Here is a 20,128-nt window from a genome sequence, read left to right as displayed (position 1 = left end):
CCTCCCTTAAGTTTGATCTGAAACCAATCATGTCCAGAATGCTATAGAACTTAGCCGTTTGCTCAAAGCACAAATGTCTCAACAGGCCTGATGCTCCCAGTTTGCTATGATGGTCCAGAATCTTAAATTAACATCCTGAATGACACAGGCTAGTGTCGCTGACTCACTTTTTCCATCCAGCCAGAACATTTAAGGAGGAGGTGAGAAAACTGCTCCCTCCATCTCCTCCTCCGACTTCGGTAATTATGACTCACTGGTGACTTTTTTTTTCTTTTCTTGCTTCTGTCTCTTGGCAGAGATTTCATTTTTTAAAAAGGGACGTCTCTATAAAAAAATCCCTGACAACAATGAAATAACCTACAGGGGACAACTTGGTGTTCATATCGATATATCTTCCTCGGGAAGAAAACGGTTCAATTTTAGGAGTTTGACTTGTATTGGCTGCAAATGTGAACTTATGCAAAAACCCATAAGAAAGAACTATGATCACTAATGTGGTTTGCATATTCATTGCTAAAAAAAAAATAGTTAATGATTTAGATTTTTTTTCTGAGGAAGATAAGTGTTGTGAAATACCATGCAAATTATGTTTATTATACGTTTCTGAAATAACTGCTTTTAGACTAAAAATCAATAACCTTTGGATTAAGACTTAAACTCACTATTTACGTCTGTTAAACTCTTTTACAAATGTATTGTATTACAAAATGAGAATTCCCATTACCTATTTTAGCCCTCTTCTACAGCACATAACGACCATGTTTTCAGCTACCTGTAATTCAACTTTTATCCAGGCAGCCACAAGGGGGCAGTGTAGAGCATTTAACAAACTGTCAGTAATGTATCCCCCTAACCTTTCCAGGAATGAATGAATTAAAAGTTGTTTAAATACAAAACAGGCTCTTAGCACAGCACTTCATAGTGTCATTCTTTAATATTTACAAGCATACCTTTGCCATGGTTACATAAATGCAGTACTTTATGTTTTGTGGACTGGCCTCTTGTAGTACAGAGCAGGCTACACATGATGATTCATGTAGTGTTCAATTTGAATGTGCTTCGTTTATTTCACAGACATGAGGAGGGGGCGTACAGGTGAGATGGGGATTAAAAAGAAACAGTAACGCAGAAGGAAACGTCAAACTTACTCTGTCATTACAAAGACTTTTCAATAAACAGGAAATAGAGATGTGGGGAAACAGGAATTAAATATAGATCTATAATCAAGAAGGGACAGTTTATTCATAAAAACACAGGTGACAAACTGTCTGTGTTACTGCATGTTAGCTGGTGTTGTGTCGCTCCACACTGAAAACCTTTGAAACACTGAACTACCAAGAAAAATGAATACAAAAGACCTCATGATAAAGGTGCTTGTCAGCTACAACAAGAATATGATTGTAATATACAGTACGCTTTCTGATTATGTTCAATGATAACTATACACAGAGGCATATATTACTCTTGCAAACGATAGAACTCTTAGAATAAGTGCGTGATTATTTTCTTTTTGCATTGTTCATCAACAACTTACGACAATGTGGGGGTGGGGGGGGGGGGGGGGGGGGGGTTATTTTTGGCAGAAGGAAAAAAGTGACCTTTTGAACTGGATGTGAGATTTTGGGGAGGAGGCGCAAGAGAGAACAGCTTTCAGTGCTACAAGTCACAAGGCCTATGTACAAGAATGTTTGGCAAAAATGCACCAATTAGAAAAATAATTTTGTAGAACAAATTAAGTAGAAAATAAAATAAAAAATAAATTAAGTCCTTTGAAAAAATAAAAACACAGCAAATAAAGCGCATACAACTTTGTTCCATTGATGTCATTTGTCACTGGCTACTACTTGGCATGACCTTGTGATGGGATAGTAAATATTCCAGTGTTGAAATCTTTGATAAGTAGGTTATTTAGTGAAATAACAAGGACACCAAATCCATATATACACCATAATATGTATATTTACAAGTACAATAGGTTGTAGATATGATTCACAAAAGTGCAGGTACTAGTGGGGGCTTGTTTGGTTTAATAGAAGAGAAAAGTCGAGCTAAAAGAGCTGGTTACGATGTGCTCAAAAACACTGCTGATCCATTTGCTGTTGTGCTTTTTTTGTCGCTTGTCTTTGGGAACTAAAAATGCCCAAAGAAAAGAAAAAGTTGCATACAAGTCAAATGAACTTGAATGACCGGACAAAATCAATCTATATCCACGTGCAGGTATTTTGTCAGAGTGATAAGGTGCAGAATGAGAAGAAGAAGAAATCATTTCATGAATCTACACATTCCTGTTTGCATGTGGTGTTTTACTGATCAGGAGAAAAAGGCAGTGACGACAGGGTCTAGTGTTTTCAAGAGCACAGACATGCAAACCTGTTCAAGGAAAGGCCTGAGCATTGTTCAATCGCAAAGCATGGTGTTTGCACCAGGAAATAAGAAGTAGACTTTTTTTTCTCTTGTGTGTCCCTTTGTGTCGCTGGTTGATGGTTAAGCTGCTCATCTGCATTGCTCTGAAAAAATTGCCAACTTCAGATTGCAGGCTATTTACGGTGAGGTCCAACTCATCCTAAAGCACCCAGGACGGGAGGTTTATTACCAGTTCATTATTTAAATATGATTTTGAAATATATACTCAAGGTTCTACATTTTAAAATAGACAGACCATGAGTAAATATATAATATGTAATTACAGGAATTGTATTGAAATCTTCCTTTACTAGTCCTTGTTTTACCAGAACAGTTTCTTGACATTTGTCTTCACAGAAAGGAATGAATAAATAACGTGCTCATTCCGTCTTTAGTAGACAAGTGAATTACTATTGAATTTGTCGGTTTATGTAAAAAAGAAAAAACACTTTTTCTCGTATTAATGTTTTGGGCAAAAGAAACCTGGGATCACCGTAAATGATGCAGGTATATGTCTCAGCTCTATGTCCACAAGCAATCTGTGATTTCAACCAGTAAAAGCAGGAGTTGTGTGTCAGAGAATGTCTTTGCTCAGCCTACTGGAGATATCTGTAAACCTTAAAGCAATGGTTGCCGGAGTCAGCAACAGCCACGTGTCCGTCTGAGGTGAGGGCCAGGCCCTGGGGGCCGTACAGAGGGTCTGCTGAGGTGTTGATGTAAGATAAGAAGGAGCCTGTGCTGTCAAACACCTGAAAGACAAACAAAGGTAAGAGTCTTTACAAACTCCAAGGTATTCAAAAGCTGCAAGTTTCTAGTCACTGTGGCTTCAATGGGCAGTTCACCATGCTGCTGTGCTGAATATTATAAATGTTTTAAAGGACGTGTTCGCACATCAAACTATTGATTGATTGATTGATTGATTAAATTTATTTCAGACATATCAAATAAAATCAAACATATCAAAAATACAAAACAAAATGAAAAGCACGAAAATACAATAAACAAAAAAACAATGTTCAAATTATTTCACAAAAAAAGAAAAAGAAAAAGAAAATTACATATATTTAATTGATATGCCTGAAAAGGAGTAGAAAGAAGTATAAAAGTTATTTAATCCTACCCCTTTTCCACAGCTCAATAATTAATATTTATTAAATTAAATGCCTGTGCTCCTTATAAGCTCTCTATATATACAATTTGCTATACTATATTTATGATACTATATTTGATATTTACAATCCAATGATTTTCCAAACATATATACAACTTGATATACTGTGATTTTTTATAATTTATATATTTATACAATCCATATATCTATATATACATATCTATTTGTACAATTTGATGTACTATATTTATATATTTATACAATCCGTATATCTATACAGTTTGGTATAGTATGTTTACAATTATTCATTTGATGCAATCTATATATATATATACAATTTGATATAGGCTACTATATGTACAATTTACATATATATAATACACATGTAAAACTTATCTAAACCCAATTATTATTATTTTATTATTATTATTATTATTATTATTATTATTTTCTTCCTTCTTAAAGCTCTCCCTCATCCCTGTACCTTTTGAAAATCATTGCTTTGTACATTTTTTTAAACTGGATCATGTTTGGACAATGCTTTAGCTCTGTGCTATCACAACAATCAATAAGGCCGGTGGATTGAAAAGAGTGTTCTTGCTCAGAATCACTGTATTTTATATTAAATGGTGATGCTAAACAAGAGCAGCGGTGCAGGGTTTTCTCTTTTCAAGGCTAAATATTATGAAAGAAGATCGTATTGTTCTGTTATTCTCCTCCACTTCAAGACTTAATTAAAAAGTGTCTCTACCTTTATGAAACATGACCTCACTGTCTGCAATGTCATACAGACACTTTATATTCAGTCTATAAAATAAAGATTTATGTCTCCTCATAGCTCTGTCTCACCTGTATTCTGCTGTTACCCCAGTCAGCTACAATGATATTTCCATTAGCATCCACAGCCACACCAGTGGGAGCATTGAACTGGCCATTGCCTTCACCGTGGGAGCCAAACTTGAACAAGAACTCTCCGTCTGCGCTGTACACCTGTGACAGGATGTCAGAACAAACACGTCGTCCAAATGTCCATGTAAACTCAGGTATGTTATAGAAACTGTCTCCAAATAAGAGAACACCTATGATGTCATAACACAAAGCACGTCTTACCTTTACAGAGTGATTGTGGAAGTCCGTCACAATAATTTCATTCTTGTTGTTCACTGTAACAAAGTGTGGACCTGCGTGAGGAGAGAGAGGCGGGTTAAGGTGCAATCTGCTCTGAGTGGAACAGAAACGTATCCCTGACACGTGCTCCGTTCTCTTTGTTGTTAGTAGGCATTTTCGACTAATTTCAACTAGTTGTGTTTGAACAGATGAATCAGGTGATCGGCTGCTCTGATTGGTGGGGAGTAATTTGAAGGCATTTCTTTCATGCATTATTAGTCGATGCTTCTCACTTGAGTAACACAGTTGTTGTGATTTTCCAAATGCTAACATAGCAACAAGTCAACCTACTGTATCTGTTATTTCTTCCCCAAAAGAATGTTTAGTTCAATCTGATATAACTGGCTATACCAATGGTTAAGAAAACACATATCTTGGGTATGTAGTTAAGTGAATTGAAGGCTTGTTGGCTTGATTAGCCCTGAATGATCTCTGATTGTAACTCTGATTGTCTTGTAAAAAAAGTGATCAACAGTTAGTTTCATTGCACTTAAATCGATGCAGTCAAACCATTCACACTGATCTTTTCATATAAACACAAATTACACAATGCAAGTGACTAAACGTTCATTATATTAAAAGGAAAGGGGTTATTGTAGTGTGCACACTGTACATTTGTATCTGTGATGATTACTTTGCACAGCGTGATCCAACGATTCATACACAATTGGAGTTCTCGGGAGGTTCAGACACATAATCAGGGAGTCGGGTTAGACAGGGAGGGGGGGGGGGGGGGGGGGGGGGGCACTGCACTGTGGGATTAAAGGTTCCAGCAAGGCCACACTTAGTACTTACTGAAAACTGAGCCAGATTTATTATAGTTTGGGCCAAGTTTTTCTGGATCGAAAAACAAGAGGAAGAACAGAAAGAAAGAAAAATTGAAGGTCAGAGATAAAGGATAAGTAAGGAATAAAAAAGAGCTGGGTAGTCAGCGCAGGCGCAGTGCACAGGGGGGAGCAAGGGGGACACTGCATGGCCTGTGGGTAGAAACACTTTTTTAACTGAACAGAACATGTGATGTAAAGCATTAAAGGGAAAATAAAGCAAAAGACTGAGAGCACAAGCATTAAGTATTGTTTTTTTTTCTGCAACTGTCAACAAAAAAATGAGTAAAAAGGACAAAAGTCAAACCAATTTCTGCATCAGGCTGCGACTTACAAACTAATATTGAAGACCTTTACATATATACTTTATCTGCAGGATAAAAGCAAATATTTTAGAGTAAGGGCCCCCAGCACTGATATTGAAGAAGGCCCCCAACCAACCATCCAAACAAATTTCCCCTCTGGGACAATAAAGTTGAAAAAAGTTGAACATCATACGAGGACTTCAGTATCACTGTGTGGGGATAGTGTCTCATAATGATATGACAGGTGCAACTCTAAGTGCCTCTTGTTCTTAGTTTGTGTCCATTTCTGGTCATATTCATTCCTGTGACGTTGTTTTTGTGTCTGTATTGTTGTTGTTGTGTTACCTTGTTATTTTTCTCTCTTTGAAGTAGTTCTGATTTACATCATTTTGCATAAATCTAGGGTTGTATTTTGTTGTTTCTTTGACTTTTCAACAACATACGTCACTATACATAAGTTCAACAATTCATCCATGTTATCCAACACCACATGTTGATTGGGATTCGTCCTTTTCATTCCTCTCATTGAGTTTCTTAACGGCCTTTACCTGCACAACATTAACAATTCTTCCTCCTGTTGGCTGCCCCATGCTAACTTTTATATCTGACATTACTGTAACATTACTCCACCAACAGATCTCCAACCTGACACTGACAGATAGTGGTATAGATAAAAAGGGGGATTTCCTGTGAATGTAAAAAAAAACATGTGAGGCCGGCTCCTCACCTGCAAACTGTCTGTCAGACGTCCCCCTGCCTCCAAACTTGGTCACCAGTTTTCCATTTGATTGAAAGATGAAGACACAGCAGGCTTTGTTGTCCACAGTGATAATGTGTCCATTCTTATCTACAGCCACGCCCTTAGGACCCATGAGCCGGCCTGCACCGATCTTATTCTATGAGGGAGGAAGACGGAGAGGGTTGAAGAGGGGAGCAACTTCTTAGTGTGTAGAAACAATGTTTAACAACTTAGAGTCCAGAGTTCTTACCTTAAACTTGCCATCTGAGGAGAAAATGCTGACCCATCGATTGTCGTAGTCGGCAACCACAATGTCACCATTCATGTCCACAGTGACGCCTGTCGGTCTCTGCAGCTGCCCAGGAGAACGTCCTCTGACCCCAAAACGCATCTTGAACTGGCCATCGTTGGTAAAAACCTGTAAGTGGTTCCATTAGAGCAGAATTTGAGTCTTGATCCCAGTGCTGAAATGATATATTTATCTTCCTCTGCATTCCCCTCTTTTGTGTGTCTCACCTGAATGCACTGGTTGTTGCTGTCTGCAACCACCACTCGGCCATTACTCGTGGCAGAGATTCCTTGCAGGTTTGTGAACTCCCCCTTTTCTCTGCCGCGGGTACCTGTAAAAAAAAAACTTTTACTCGACATTTTCACCTGTCTCTCATAGCTTGTAAATGGCTTATAGTAGGGGGGCTGTGCTGTATGTTGCTGATAGTGATCATTTTTCAATGCAAATCAAAAAGAGGAGTCTACCTCCAGGGTAAATGCAGGTCTGCGCTCATGCCAGTGCACTTCTCAAACTGAACTTGCAAAGACTTGAAGTGACCTGCTTATGCTAGGATATCCTTCACACTGAGAATGTTGTACTGTAATGGAATGACATTATTTGGAAATGACAGGGGTTCTCCAGCATACAAATTATAAGGTGGTTTAAATAAGTAGAAACCACCAGATGAAATCCTTATTTTATTTCAACTGTCCTCTGACAACATGTGAATGTTTGTGGATGCAGTGTACTTTCTGGATGTCACTCCTCGATCATGTCACAAACCGTTCACTTTGTCACTGTTTATACTGGCCTGAAGAGGAGACAGCAGCTGCCCAGAGGGGCTGCTGATGTAACACTTGAACTTGTTATATGTATGTATATGTATATATAAGTTTGAAGTCATTGTTTTTATTTCGGGTTTGCAGTTAATGTAAAAATAACACGCCAAGAGACATAGGACTGTCCCCAAAGAGGACATTTTGCAGAAGTATAGGTCTACATTTCCACTAAGAGTTTTTGTACTTATGTTCCGGATCAGTCTTACCCATTCTGTAGATGAGCTCGTCCTCTATCGGGTTCTCCTTCTTCTTGGTGGTGCTGTACATGCTGGAAGGCCGTCGCACTGCTTTCTGCCGTATGTGGCCCCCAGTCCCGCTGGGAGACTTCACCCTCCTCTTCACGTCATCTGGAGATTGTGGCACATCTGAGGGTTTGACCGCCCGCAGACGGAAAGGGCTGCCTCGTATCGGCTGGCCGTAAAGCAACAGAGAGAAGGAGTACTCCCCCTCCGAACGCAATGTGTAGCCCACTTCATACGTCCCGTTCTTATTGTCCGCTATCTCTGTCTCTGCAGCGCGGCCCCCGTCGGCAGACGTTATCTCTGCTTTTAAAACTGCATTTCCTGTCCGTACCAGATCGCCATCCTGCAGAAAGAGGTCAATGATTCATCTTGAGAAAACACAAAAGCGATTGTAGATCAAGCAATATGCACACATAGCAAAGCCAGCACTTTCTAAAGACATGAGATGGATAATAATAAAAATCAACATGTGACCATAAAAGGAGAATAAAAAGGGAAAACAGCATTGATAGTGAATTCGAATAAAAAACAAAACAGAGCAACTAATGTGAGTGAAAACAATTAAAAGTGAACATATGGCAAATGTGAAGTGAAAACTAAGACTCTACTTTGTCTTTTGTTGTCACGGTAACGGTGTGGTGCTGTCCAGTTGCTGCATGTCGGAGGCCCTCTCCTGTGGCCACAGAGGTGTGAGCCACAGCGGCTGTGGTGAGGAGAACGCCAAGATTCTGGATGGAGCGTCGCAAACCTTCAGTCTCCACCTGGAGAAGTAAACCACGGGTAGCATGAACACATTTTACACAGCAGAATCCTGTTCTGCTCTCTTGAGTTTTTCCATTTCCACGGGCGGTTCTTGTTAACTGAACGGTGCAACTCTACGGAACAACTACAGTGTAATCCCTTTAAGCTCAAGTAAGCCAAGTGCATGCTGCCTTGAAAAAAAGGTTAGGTTGTGAGGAGAGTCACACAACAATCATACATCAAGGTGATTCTTAAGTCTGATCAAAGACTAATCTGTCAGATGGCTTGGCTTACAATGAAAACCTCCACAACATTTGAAAAGTTGACATTAATATTGAAATAAATTATTGATCAGAGATGTATAATTTTTCATTTAAATTGTATAATTCCTCCAAGACATTATAAACAGTGGGACTCAAAATAAACAACAATGGATACCTGACAGTCCAGATGTGCATTTTGATGCGGCCTCTCTGGGAAGTCATGTCTGGCCAGCGCTGTTACCCGCTCACTCATCTGCTTCTGAACCAGCAACACCTGTACTTGCAGAAACACATATCGTCTTAAACCCTTTACTTCCAATAGTGCCTCTTTAAAAAGATGGTTGCAAACACATTTACTAGCTCATTTCCATAATGTGATGTACAGTAACCTGCTTGTTAGCTGGTTTGTTCCAGTAAAAAAAACCTGCCAGCTCACCTCTGTAGCACTGCCATGGCTGAGAGCCTGCTCTGTGAAGCTGCAGCTGCTCTGGATGTGATCCTTCCCCTGCAGGAGAGATGAGAGCTGGGCCTGAAGGACCTGCACTCGGGAAAGTGGAAGACACAAGAAGAGTAAGAGAGGGAGGAGAGGAAAGGCAGAAGAGTCAAAATCATTAAGATAGCAGGCTGAATAGTTTCGACAGGAATGTGGCAGAACTTCCAAACTACATTAGACAATGAGGCTGCAAAGATATAAGTGCGCCTCTGTGCATGCAAATACTGCACAGTATAAGTCAAATGATGTGTAGTGAACATGTGCAGCAGTGCTAACCTTCTGCTTAGCGCTGCAGATGTTCTCCAGGTCTGTGATAAGGGCTGTCTTGCGCTGATTCAGCGCCCGCTCCAGCTCCTCAAATGTACATGTGATCTCTGCCACCGCCTCGATCTTCCTGTCATTCAGCTGGCGAGAGATGTCACTCACCAGCTCAATGGCTGCTGTAATCTGAGGGAGCCTGAAGGGGAGACAATGTGAAATTTGCTTATAAAACTTTTTGAGGAGTTCATAATGAAAAAAATCCTAAAATTAAAACCATACTAATCCCTAAATAAAATGTGATCTGATGGAGAGCCATAAAAACGTTATCACTCTGCCATTCAGGTGAAAAGTCTTGACACTTAAGCTTCCAAAACCCGTGACATGATGTCAATATTCTGAAACCTTTATTAAGGTACGAAGCCCCCACCTGCTGTGAATGGCATCCAGCTGCGTCTTCAGAGCAGCCTTGTGCTGTTCTACAACGTCCCGCAGGGGAACGGTCACATGCTCCCGGTGCTCGGCCTCTGTGCAGTCCAAACACATGGCCGTCTCACACGACTCGCAGTAGAACTCCATCACCTGCAGGGGGAGACAAAACCGAGTCAGGGAAAAGGGACCCCTCACTCTTCCTGGGCTTTGCAGGAAAGAGTTTGATTTAGTTCATCGTTAATAATTAATCAAAACAGAAGAGATTAGGAAACTCTGGTGAGGTGATGACAGGGAGGAGGTATCACCCACCTTTCCCTCGTGGTTTGGGCAACAGAGGGGCTTCCCTGCGACTGCAGCGCTGACTGACTCAAGGACACTGCAGGCCTCAGGCCGTGAGCACTCTGGGTCTCGTTGAAGAACCTGACAGAACACAGTTTCAATTAAAAAAAGACTTCAATAAAAGTGTAGTGTTGTTGTGTACTGTTTGGCATCAAGTTGTAACCGTCTTATCACATATTTACGGAGCAGTTTTGCATTTCCTGTACCATGGACAATTGAGAGGTGAGAGAAAATGAAGATCCTGATAAAGTAGGGGAATGACAAGGAACAGAGATCTCCGCCAAGAATGAAATCAAACTAACTGGGGACGTTGGAGGAACAGTATATGTATAGCTTATTTTTTGAGGTCATCATTTCTGTGGCAGACTTCTCTTCTGGACACAAACACACATTTTTTTTATTTCTTCTCCTTTGATCACCTTTAGTTGAATGCATTCTTTCCCTCAATTTCAGATGTTAACCCTTATCCTCAGCCCTACAAGACCTCTGGAAACGTCAGTGTTAAGACCTTATAGACTTAACTTTGAAACTAACCCTAAAAGGAGCCCCTTAAAGAAAAAAAAAGGACAGTCCAGAATGATGTCAGGCTACAAAAATGTCCTCCCTTTGTTAAACACCCAAAGTGGCTCTAAGAAAAGCATCAGCACAGAAACAGACCTCACATCACATTACTTGTCTGTAATCCTTTTGATTCATCGTTGCTTTGTTTTAAACCACATGATCGGCCATGATGCACCTTAAAAAAATCTTTCTGGACAACACATTTGTGTCAGAAATGAAGTTTAAAAAAAAAAAAAATTAAGTCAATCAAACCTCCATGAGATTAGTGATGAAGAAGTTGTTCTGAAGAGCACAAACGCCTTTCTCTGGCAGGATGGACGTCTGTCGACACACCGGGCACGAGAGCGTCAGAGACTCTGGGGGAATGTAGTTTTGGAGGCAACTGGAGGAAAGAGAGTGAAAAAATAGAGAAAGCCAAAATTAGAGTTTAATATCTACATGTCTAAGCATTGTTCTGCATAATAATATCAGTCATATTAGATTTAATGATACAGGAGAAAACAGAAGGAAAGGAAAACAGCAGAGGGGAGGGAGCGAGAAAGCTGTCACTTTATCACTATAATGGAGTGACTCTGCCTCAACAGTAAACGTGTCACAATGAATAGAGCAAATGTGTGAACCAGAGTCGATACGACAAAACAACAGCCTCTGGAGAAATCACGCACACTTCCTCTTTAAATAAGTGAATCTCAAGAAACCAATTAGCCTAACAGAGACTCAAAGAGACAAACTTTTTCAGCAGATAGGCTGAGGATGTTTTACTTCTTCACCTTTGGAGGTAATGTGTTTAACAGTGAAAGGAATTGAAGCCGAACCAAACCCACAGTCAGCATTTCAGCTGAATTATGCAGATTGCACCGCACTCCTGGCCGACAGCCCGGCTGAGTGATGTACAGATGTTTTCTTTAGCTTCTGTTGGCACTAAAGTGGTTGTTAATGTTAAAATAATCCTGAGGGCAGTTGTTGTACACAAGGAAGTCTGGTCGCAGACTGTTTACAGCATTCTCTTAAATTTACGACACCACACAGACCAGTGGAAACCAAAAGTCCCCACAACAACAGAGGGCTGTAAAATATATATATCATTTCGACTTAGCGCTTTTCAAAAGCTCTGTAATGCTCTGACGCTGGATCAATGACACACAACAAGTTGAGGAACAACTACTGAAAAAAGATGTGAGAAAAAAAGTGAAAAATAAAATACTGATCAATCCTCGTCTTTTTTTTAGCATTAGAACAAGCATAAAATTCTAACTTGAATTGACATTAAAAATATGTTTAAAAATAGTCAAATAGATTCAAAATATTGATTGATTAGCAAGTTGTTGTTTATTAATTGTCTCATATCTCCTTATTGATTTGTTAGCTCAGTAATCAGCATTAAGACCCTTTCACTTAGCGATAGCATCTGTCAGACTCCGGATGGTTAACTTACAGACTGGCAACATTTCGCCCAAAATATGGAAGTTGCTCTGGTAGCTGGAGGGGTGCCAGGTCACTGCCGTGGTGCCCTTGAGCAAGGCACCAAACCCCCCAACAGCTCTGGCATGCTCCCTACATAGCACTGTGTAGAAGCCCCACTCCGACATCTCTCCACTAATGCATTTCCACAGGCCATGTTTGTATATGTGTGTATTTCAGGCCTGTGTGTAAAAAGCATTTTTCTTAATAACGGAGTGTAAACCAGAGATAGTAGTATTTATACTTCTAACTGTTAGTGTAATGTCAGAGGAAAATGGCCATGGAGTGAAAACTGCCACACTCATCTTTTGAAGTGAAATCCAATCATGAGTGCAAACAGCCACCTTCCTTTGGTGTAAGTCATTTATTTTGGGGTTATTTATACAGCAGAGGGCTTACTCATGATCCTGCTCTCTGACCTGTGAGCACACAGTTGTGCATGCCCAAAGATAGATAATCACACAAAGAGACAAGAACTAAAAGCGATACAAGGCCATACCAAACAGACTATAGGCTCAGCATGGGGTCCCTAGCTCAGCCCTAAACCCCCCTCCCCCCCCCCCTCCTCGAACTGCATCAACCCATTTGGTTTAGCAACATCTGTCCGGCAACATCATGTTCAGCTCCAGACAAAAATCTGTTCACCTCAGCAGGGCTCCAGATCACATGCCCTCCAGTTAAACCGGGGATTATATTGTCCTCCGGTGAGCAAATGCCCCTCACACTGCTTGGAAAAAGGATTTACCCTGCACTCTGTGTGGCTATTCAAAACTATTCAATAAATATTGGTCTGATTATGAATTGAGAAGTAAACCAATTTGAAGCATGAAGTCAGTCATCCTCTGGTACAGAGTAGATACCTCCCTTTTCTATTTCCATCCTCCCACTCAGACCAACAACACAGGCGTCTCACAGGCCTCCTCTGCATGAGAGGCCGCTGTAAGTACGGCCTGAGGGGGTGTCATCTTTCTGAGGAACGGTAAATTGAAACATTGTAGATGTGTTCCCCAACAATGAGCCTTTTTCTCAGACTCTTTAACAGTCCCGAAAGCCGAGGAATGCACTCCCAGCAGACACGGTATGAGAAGTGCTCTGAGTTTAATTGTGGGTAGGGATTTACAATAGATGAGGCTTCTCTATAGGGAACTTATAAACACGACAGGAATGCTTCTGTGATAGGACCAGAGGATAAGTACTACCATGTAAATATCTTTGGTTTTTCCACCTTCTATGGATGACTAGAAAAAGCTACATTTAGTAGAAGGTCTATGAGGGCTTTAGCAAGGATATTCAACTTCAAATGGGCAGTATTACAAGTATTTCCTTCCTCTTTGTTGCATTTTTCATGTTTAGAGTGCCAATCATAACACGAATAGGATCTACAGTACGCCCTGTGTTGGTTCTGCCTACAGTATATAGTTCAGATATTTCACAGTTGCTCAGTTTAATGTACATGACCTTAGTAATATTTATCATACAGCTGACACACCAGCCTAATGTGAAGGCAGCCTTTTGTGGGATGCTTCTTGAAAAGGCCTGGTTTAAAAGAAGTGTAGTTAATCAGGACTTCTGGCAGTTGTCATTGCAGAGCACAAATGTTATTTACCTTTCACAGAAGGTGTGCAGACAGGGAAGAACCTTGGGGTTGCGGTAGTGATCCAGACAGATGCTGCAGACCAGAAACTGTTTGTCTATCTGACGCACCACAGGGCTGGTGCTCCCAGCCTCTCGCTTGGCCATGACAGAGGACATCTATAGCCACGCACGACGGCAGCCGTTATCCTGCAGAGAGACAAAGATACATGCATAAATATTTGCTTATATTTTAGCTGGGAAGGCTTTTCCTCTCAGGGCTTCTAATGTGCAGCAAAACCCCGCACAAGAGGTGCCAGGAACCGAAGTGAACTAAGCTGTTTAATTCCTTGATTAATTTAAAATAAATTCCCATTGTTATGGTGTTATATCTGGACTAATACCAGCCAATCCGCCTGAAAGAGAACTGTGTGAAATAGGAGCATGCAGCAGCCCCCGGTGTGCAGACAACAGCATATATAGACAAACCAGCAAGGCCATGTGCTTGGATTTTTGATTAGCTTCTAAGCTGATGCAAAGCAGCAAAATAAAAGTAAAAACAGGTTTTGTGACATAACAACAAGTGCAGACTGTGGTTAAAAAGGAGTGCTGTATTACAAATAAATACTGCACTGAAACAAGCTTTCCAAGCCACAGAACAATAAAACAAAATAAAGAAACACTTTCCTGAAGAGTTTAACTCACACACTAGTGTTGTAGTCAAGACCACACTGACCAAGACCAAGACATACCCGAGACCAGACCAAGACATTTAGGGATCAAGACCGAGGCAAGACCGAGACCGTAAATATCAATGAAAAGTCATCAACTTGTTTGCAGCAGGCTTGTCACTCACTTAGACCGTAACACCGGGAATAATAATCAAACAAATTGACGTTATTTGTTCTTTTAGTGGTGGTCTTGACCGGTCTTGATTTAAAAAACCAGAGTCCACCCAGTCCGAGACAGAGACAAGACCAAGACCGATTTCGCGTGCTACAACACTAGCACACACTCTCAAGGGGAAACCAAAAAATGACATATCAATTAAATAACATGGTTGGGAGTTGACAGACTCGAACATTTTAAATTTGTATATATTCCACAAATATTCTAGAAAATTAAAAATACAGCAGTTTTATTAAGTTATCATGATTTAAAGTGAAAGTATAATAAACCTTGAACTTTAACTTGGTGGCTGTAAGCGGTGTCATGTTGCTTTCATTTTGTAACAGATCGAGATTCATTCAAACACACTTCTGTCAGTGTATCAAATTGTGTTCATAAATGAAATATTACAACAAACCTCACGCTGGCACTGATCAAATTGAAGCTTGAACACATTGGTAAGAAGACACTGAATCGATTGAAGAAACATCTTGAAATAGCAGCATAACCAGGTGATGAGGCCATGAACAAAGGAGCTATCTGCTTCTTGATGATCTCATGCTTTACAGAAATACAGCTGAGAGGTATGGATAAATTCTGCCTAGCAACACACAACAGAGCTGTTTTGTTAAATGGCCCCATTTTCACGCTCATCAGTGCAAGCCACTGCTCACATAGCACAGTGATAACACTATGTTAAACGTGTTAGTTTTGTGTGTTCTCATTAGTGTCAACAAAGAGGAAAGATCAGGCGTTAAGTAATGAAAGCCCAACAAGAATACAAGTCATTAGCAAACACTTTTTTTTTTTGTCATAAAAGAGACTAAAAGTCGTGATTACATGTCATTGTTGGATAAGGGCTTGGCCTGACTTGACCTATGGCTTAATCTTGGCGCCTTTGATAAACCCTGTGTATGCTGTTTTTATCTCTGTGTTGATAACCGGCTCTAGCCTCATGCTCTCAGTAGGTCAACACATGTTTAATTCATGTGTCAGACACAGACACACACTCACGCCGCGCATACACATGCAGGGATGAGCGAGGAGTGACAAACATGTCCGGCCTCAACATGCACTGTATACTTATGAACATGACAGACTCACTGGGAAGGCTTACACACACACATGCGCAAGAACACACACACACACACACACACACACACACTGATAACCATCAACCCCACATAACCCCCCTCCCCCCCTCCTCCCGTCTGCACATCTGTCACTGCTACATCTAATAAAGCACTCAATCCCCTGCGTCCCATCTCTGCTCAGGCCCTATTGTGTGCTGTTTGACCACTGCACACACACACAAACAGTCTCACACACAAACACACACACACACACACACACTCAAACACACACTGAGGATCAAATGACAGAGAGTCCAGACTGGGAGGGTACAGGTCACTTCTTAAGCTGTCTACCATGGGAAAGACATGCCTCATTCACACTCTCTTTACAAACAGGCTAATGTAAGTAGCCTACATTGGTCTAAATCCAAATATTCATTGTTCTCTAATAATCCTGCATGTGAAACCGGCGCTTCAAGAGTATCCTGTTGTCTCTGGCGGATTCAGATGAAAAGAAGTGGGATAGCAAGTAGAACCAAAAGAGGGATCAGCCCAAGGATGTACTTGTTTACTTCAGCACAGTTCTCACACGTCTTCATCATTATCATTCTGTACTAGTACACACTGATACAAATATCTTCTTCAGTGACGTCTGTCTATATTTAGACACATGTTTTAGTTAGGGAAGCAGTGACAGTGGAACTAAAATAAGAGCAGAGGTCTTGGGACTAACTGGGGAGTGATGTGGCTGTGGCTTTGTCAAAACATTAGAATGGAAATCATGTTTTATTGTTATATTTTATTATAAAAGGGACCGTGATGAATATTTAACATTTTATCTAGCACTTGACCTATTGTAGAGGACTTGGCTTATACCGCTATTTATATCCACAGTTCCTAAATAGGTCACAATTAAAAATCCAACCAGTATTAAAAACCACCCTGAATTGTCTTCACCACAGACAATATAGAATAACAGAGCAGTACATCTAAAATAAACACACACACACACAAACACAGCTAGAATATTACAGCTCAAAGCAATGAAATCAAATCAGTAGTCACAGAGTTGAGAAACTCTGATCTTTTTTTCAGTATGTAAATGTATTCAAAGATGTAAAAAATTCAAGAATAATAAACAACATTTTTAACTTGCAGATGCGTCAAAGCTCTTACATACTCAAGTTTTACTATGAAGTATGGAGACATACTGCAAAATGCATACATGGTGTGACAACACAGTACAATCGTGCATGCATGCATGCATGCACATGAGTGGCTGTATACGAGAGTGCTGCATGTGTATAGGTATTCAACAGATTGTGTTCTGACCTGGCTCCAGCTTCATCCATGCCCACTTAAACTCTTAAAGTAGGCCATGACGTTTAGTTTGATGCTTTAAAGTAACCATGACCAGTTAACTGACAGGCTAAAATTAAGTGTGTAAAAAAAGTTTTTGAAAAGTGAGTGAAGACGTGCAGACACAGATTTCAGGCTCTGCAGTTAAAAGCAGCAGGACAGGATAAAGCCAAGCCTGGGCAGGACTGCAGGAAGCTTCACAAAATGAAGTATGAGGGGACACATCCTGCAGAGAGCTGCTGGCTAATACCATCAAAATGAAATGCGCTATAATTCCTCTGGCCCTTATACGCGCAGTAATAAAAGCTGTAATGGTGCTGTTGACCTTAGCCTGGATAAGTCAGCAAAATATCAGGATTTAAGCTGCTGAATGTGTATCTAATTGTTTGTGTGTTTGCTTAAGTCATGAGTGCAGTGTATTTGTGTGTGACAAAAAAGCTCACAGGCGTGGAGTTAACGCACAATGAGTCTATTCAGAGCTGGCTTTACTGAACACAAAAGTAACAGTTTTCTTTGTCCTGTTCAGCACTGAAACCTCTGCTTCATGCTTCACATGCTGCTTGTGTGTATCTCTTTTGACACGCACATGGAAATAAAGCAGGGGAAATGTGCGCAGGCAAGACAGGAAATTAAACGTCTTCTTCCAAGTTCAACACGAGGGCAGGAAGTAGAACATTGAGACAGTTAAATTAGGAATGTAGTCAAGAGTGTGAGCTCTCATGCACCTGTACTGCACCAATTGTTGTGTTGCTGACAGCTTGGACAAACACACAAACTCCTCTCTGGCAACAGCTGAGCTCATACTCCACACTCATGAATGTACACAAACATGTATATGAGGACAAACACACAAACACAGTCAACAGAAAGACTACCTACTGTCAGAAATGAGGAGGAGATCAGTCTAGTAGGCTCCATGGCAGCTCTGTGTAACTTTAAAAAAAAAAAGCAGCACACGCCCTGACTCACACACGCCCACTTCAATCCCCCCTCTTTCGCCCCTGCTGCCCACTCTTCCTCTTCCCTTTTCCTTCTCTTGCTTTTCCCCTTTCCCATGCAACACCCACACTGAGGAAGGGATGTCAACAGAGGGAGGGGACTGTAAAAAAATGTAAAGTCCCGCCTTCTGTCAGTGTTGTTTACAAGCATGACCCTCCTACTGCCGCACTCTGATTGGCTGGGAAAGTTAAACTAGCAGGGATTGCGTCATAGGGCAAACATTTGTGCTGGACAGAGAGAGTTGGTGTAGAGATTGAATCAAAGAAGAAGAAATAAAGTCCAAAGAAGAAATAACTTTAACCAAGGAATATGTTGTACTGCATGCGGCAATCTGCTGAGAAATTTTGTATGAATCCAAATCTGTAACGTGTAGCTTCTTGTAACCGTCAGCTGATGGGGGGCGAACAGCTAAACATTTGGATCATCCGGCCTCCAGTTACAGTTGTGATGAGTTATGTCATAATTTAGCCTGCCAAGTGCACACATACTGAAACACACACACACACACACACACACACACGCAGTGAAGCCAAACAAAACCATGCAGTTACATAATTCATGATGTCACCTTTTAAAAAGAACTTAAAACGGGGCTCTTACTTCTGGATCGAGAGTAACAGTATCAAATCACACATATATGTAAGGGTGAAGTAAAACCCTTTAAGGGGATATCGTTTTGAATTTTAAAGTCGAAACATGACTTTTATGATTTGGATTATTTTAGACGCAATCCCTTAAACTGCAGAGTTGCATCTGGAGCAGGGATGACGATTCTCTGACCAAAACATCAATCTACAGTTAATCTGTGAGAATTGAGCCTCTCTTTCCGGCTCCGTTTCCCTCACGCCCACACACACCTTCCCCAAATCCCATCATCCTAAACTCACAGGACAGACTTGCTGTTGTGGCCTTATCAGGAAGTAAAAGATGAGAGGATGAAAAGCCATCAGGCACAGAATAACATATCAGTATTTGATTTGTGAATCATTTTATACTCGATAACCAAAAAAAGATCAAGCTTGTTTAAACTCTCCACAATCGCTGTGCATTTAGATAAAACACTCTAACGGGACGTCTTGTTTTCATGCTACACGGTAAGTAATTACAGAGCAATGTTTTATGACATGACTGATGTACAATTACGAATTCTACAGCGTGGGAAGCCTTTAGTACCCGACTGTCTTCCCTGCAGAGAGCAACCCACTGCATTATTGGTTTGCTGCTGCGCTTTCTGCTGAAACAACAGTTTTATCAGAATATACGACTCCTGCAGTTATTAAACAAGAGGAAGATGAACCACCAGTGGCATCCGTGATGAGTCTCCTGAAATCAGTACAGTGAATTTAATGGGTATTACTATGTTATTAAAGTATTACATTGCATTCTAGATATCGAAAGGTTCACACCCTTGCTTTTGAAAAAGGCTGTTTTCCTCCGCAAAAGACCCTTTTTTCTTTGGAAAAAATAAATAATACAAACTTCCAGATATATGTGGTTTATATCATGGGCAGATCTAGGGGTTGCCGGGTGGGAGCAAGGGCCACCTTAGAAATATGATCAGCCACCCAAAAATCCTAAACAATGACTGGCTATTTACCTGCAGGATATGATGCACAAAGACTTACAACACTATGGCTCCCAAAGATATACTTTTATTATTATTACAATTACTTATTAGTTATGCGTCGAAGAACACGACATTTCAAGCACGACCGAGCTCTTCATCAGGCGCTGTATAAAAAACACGTGTTTCACACATCTATATGTGTACATACAGATTTGTTGTACACA

General features: G+C 40.6%; 1 protein-coding gene across 2 annotated transcripts in view; it reads right to left on the bottom strand.

The window, feature by feature from the left end:
- Window positions 1–915: 915 nt before the first annotated feature.
- Window positions 916–20,128, bottom strand: part of trim3b (tripartite motif containing 3b) — a 31,408-nt gene continuing 12,195 nt past the window's right edge. Inside the window, exons 2-17 of one of the 2 annotated variants that reach the window (XM_061055026.1) lie at window positions 14,053–14,228; window positions 11,238–11,367; window positions 10,395–10,505; window positions 10,084–10,235; window positions 9,672–9,852; window positions 9,339–9,440; window positions 9,078–9,176; window positions 8,507–8,659; window positions 7,863–8,241; window positions 7,066–7,169; window positions 6,800–6,967; window positions 6,538–6,706; window positions 5,477–5,518; window positions 4,625–4,695; window positions 4,364–4,504; window positions 916–3,152 (exon numbers count right to left, since the gene is read on the bottom strand). In XM_061055026.1, coding sequence (XP_060911009.1) covers window positions 3,000–3,152; window positions 4,364–4,504; window positions 4,625–4,695; window positions 5,477–5,518; window positions 6,538–6,706; window positions 6,800–6,967; window positions 7,066–7,169; window positions 7,863–8,241; window positions 8,507–8,659; window positions 9,078–9,176; window positions 9,339–9,440; window positions 9,672–9,852; window positions 10,084–10,235; window positions 10,395–10,505; window positions 11,238–11,367; window positions 14,053–14,198 — 2,301 coding nt within the window. In that variant the 5' untranslated portion in view covers window positions 14,199–14,228 and the 3' untranslated portion in view covers window positions 916–2,999. The remainder of the gene's footprint in view (window positions 3,153–4,363; window positions 4,505–4,624; window positions 4,696–5,476; window positions 5,519–6,537; window positions 6,707–6,799; window positions 6,968–7,065; window positions 7,170–7,862; window positions 8,242–8,506; window positions 8,660–9,077; window positions 9,177–9,338; window positions 9,441–9,671; window positions 9,853–10,083; window positions 10,236–10,394; window positions 10,506–11,237; window positions 11,368–14,052; window positions 14,229–20,128) is intronic. The other variant, XM_061055027.1, reaches the window with a different exon arrangement.

This window comes from Labrus mixtus, chromosome 14 (genome assembly GCF_963584025.1).
Source record: "Labrus mixtus chromosome 14, fLabMix1.1, whole genome shotgun sequence".
NCBI lineage: Eukaryota > Metazoa > Chordata > Actinopteri > Labriformes > Labridae > Labrus > Labrus mixtus.
The sequence above is the reverse complement of the archived record's forward strand: the minus strand, read 5'-3'. Positions and strand labels throughout refer to the sequence as shown.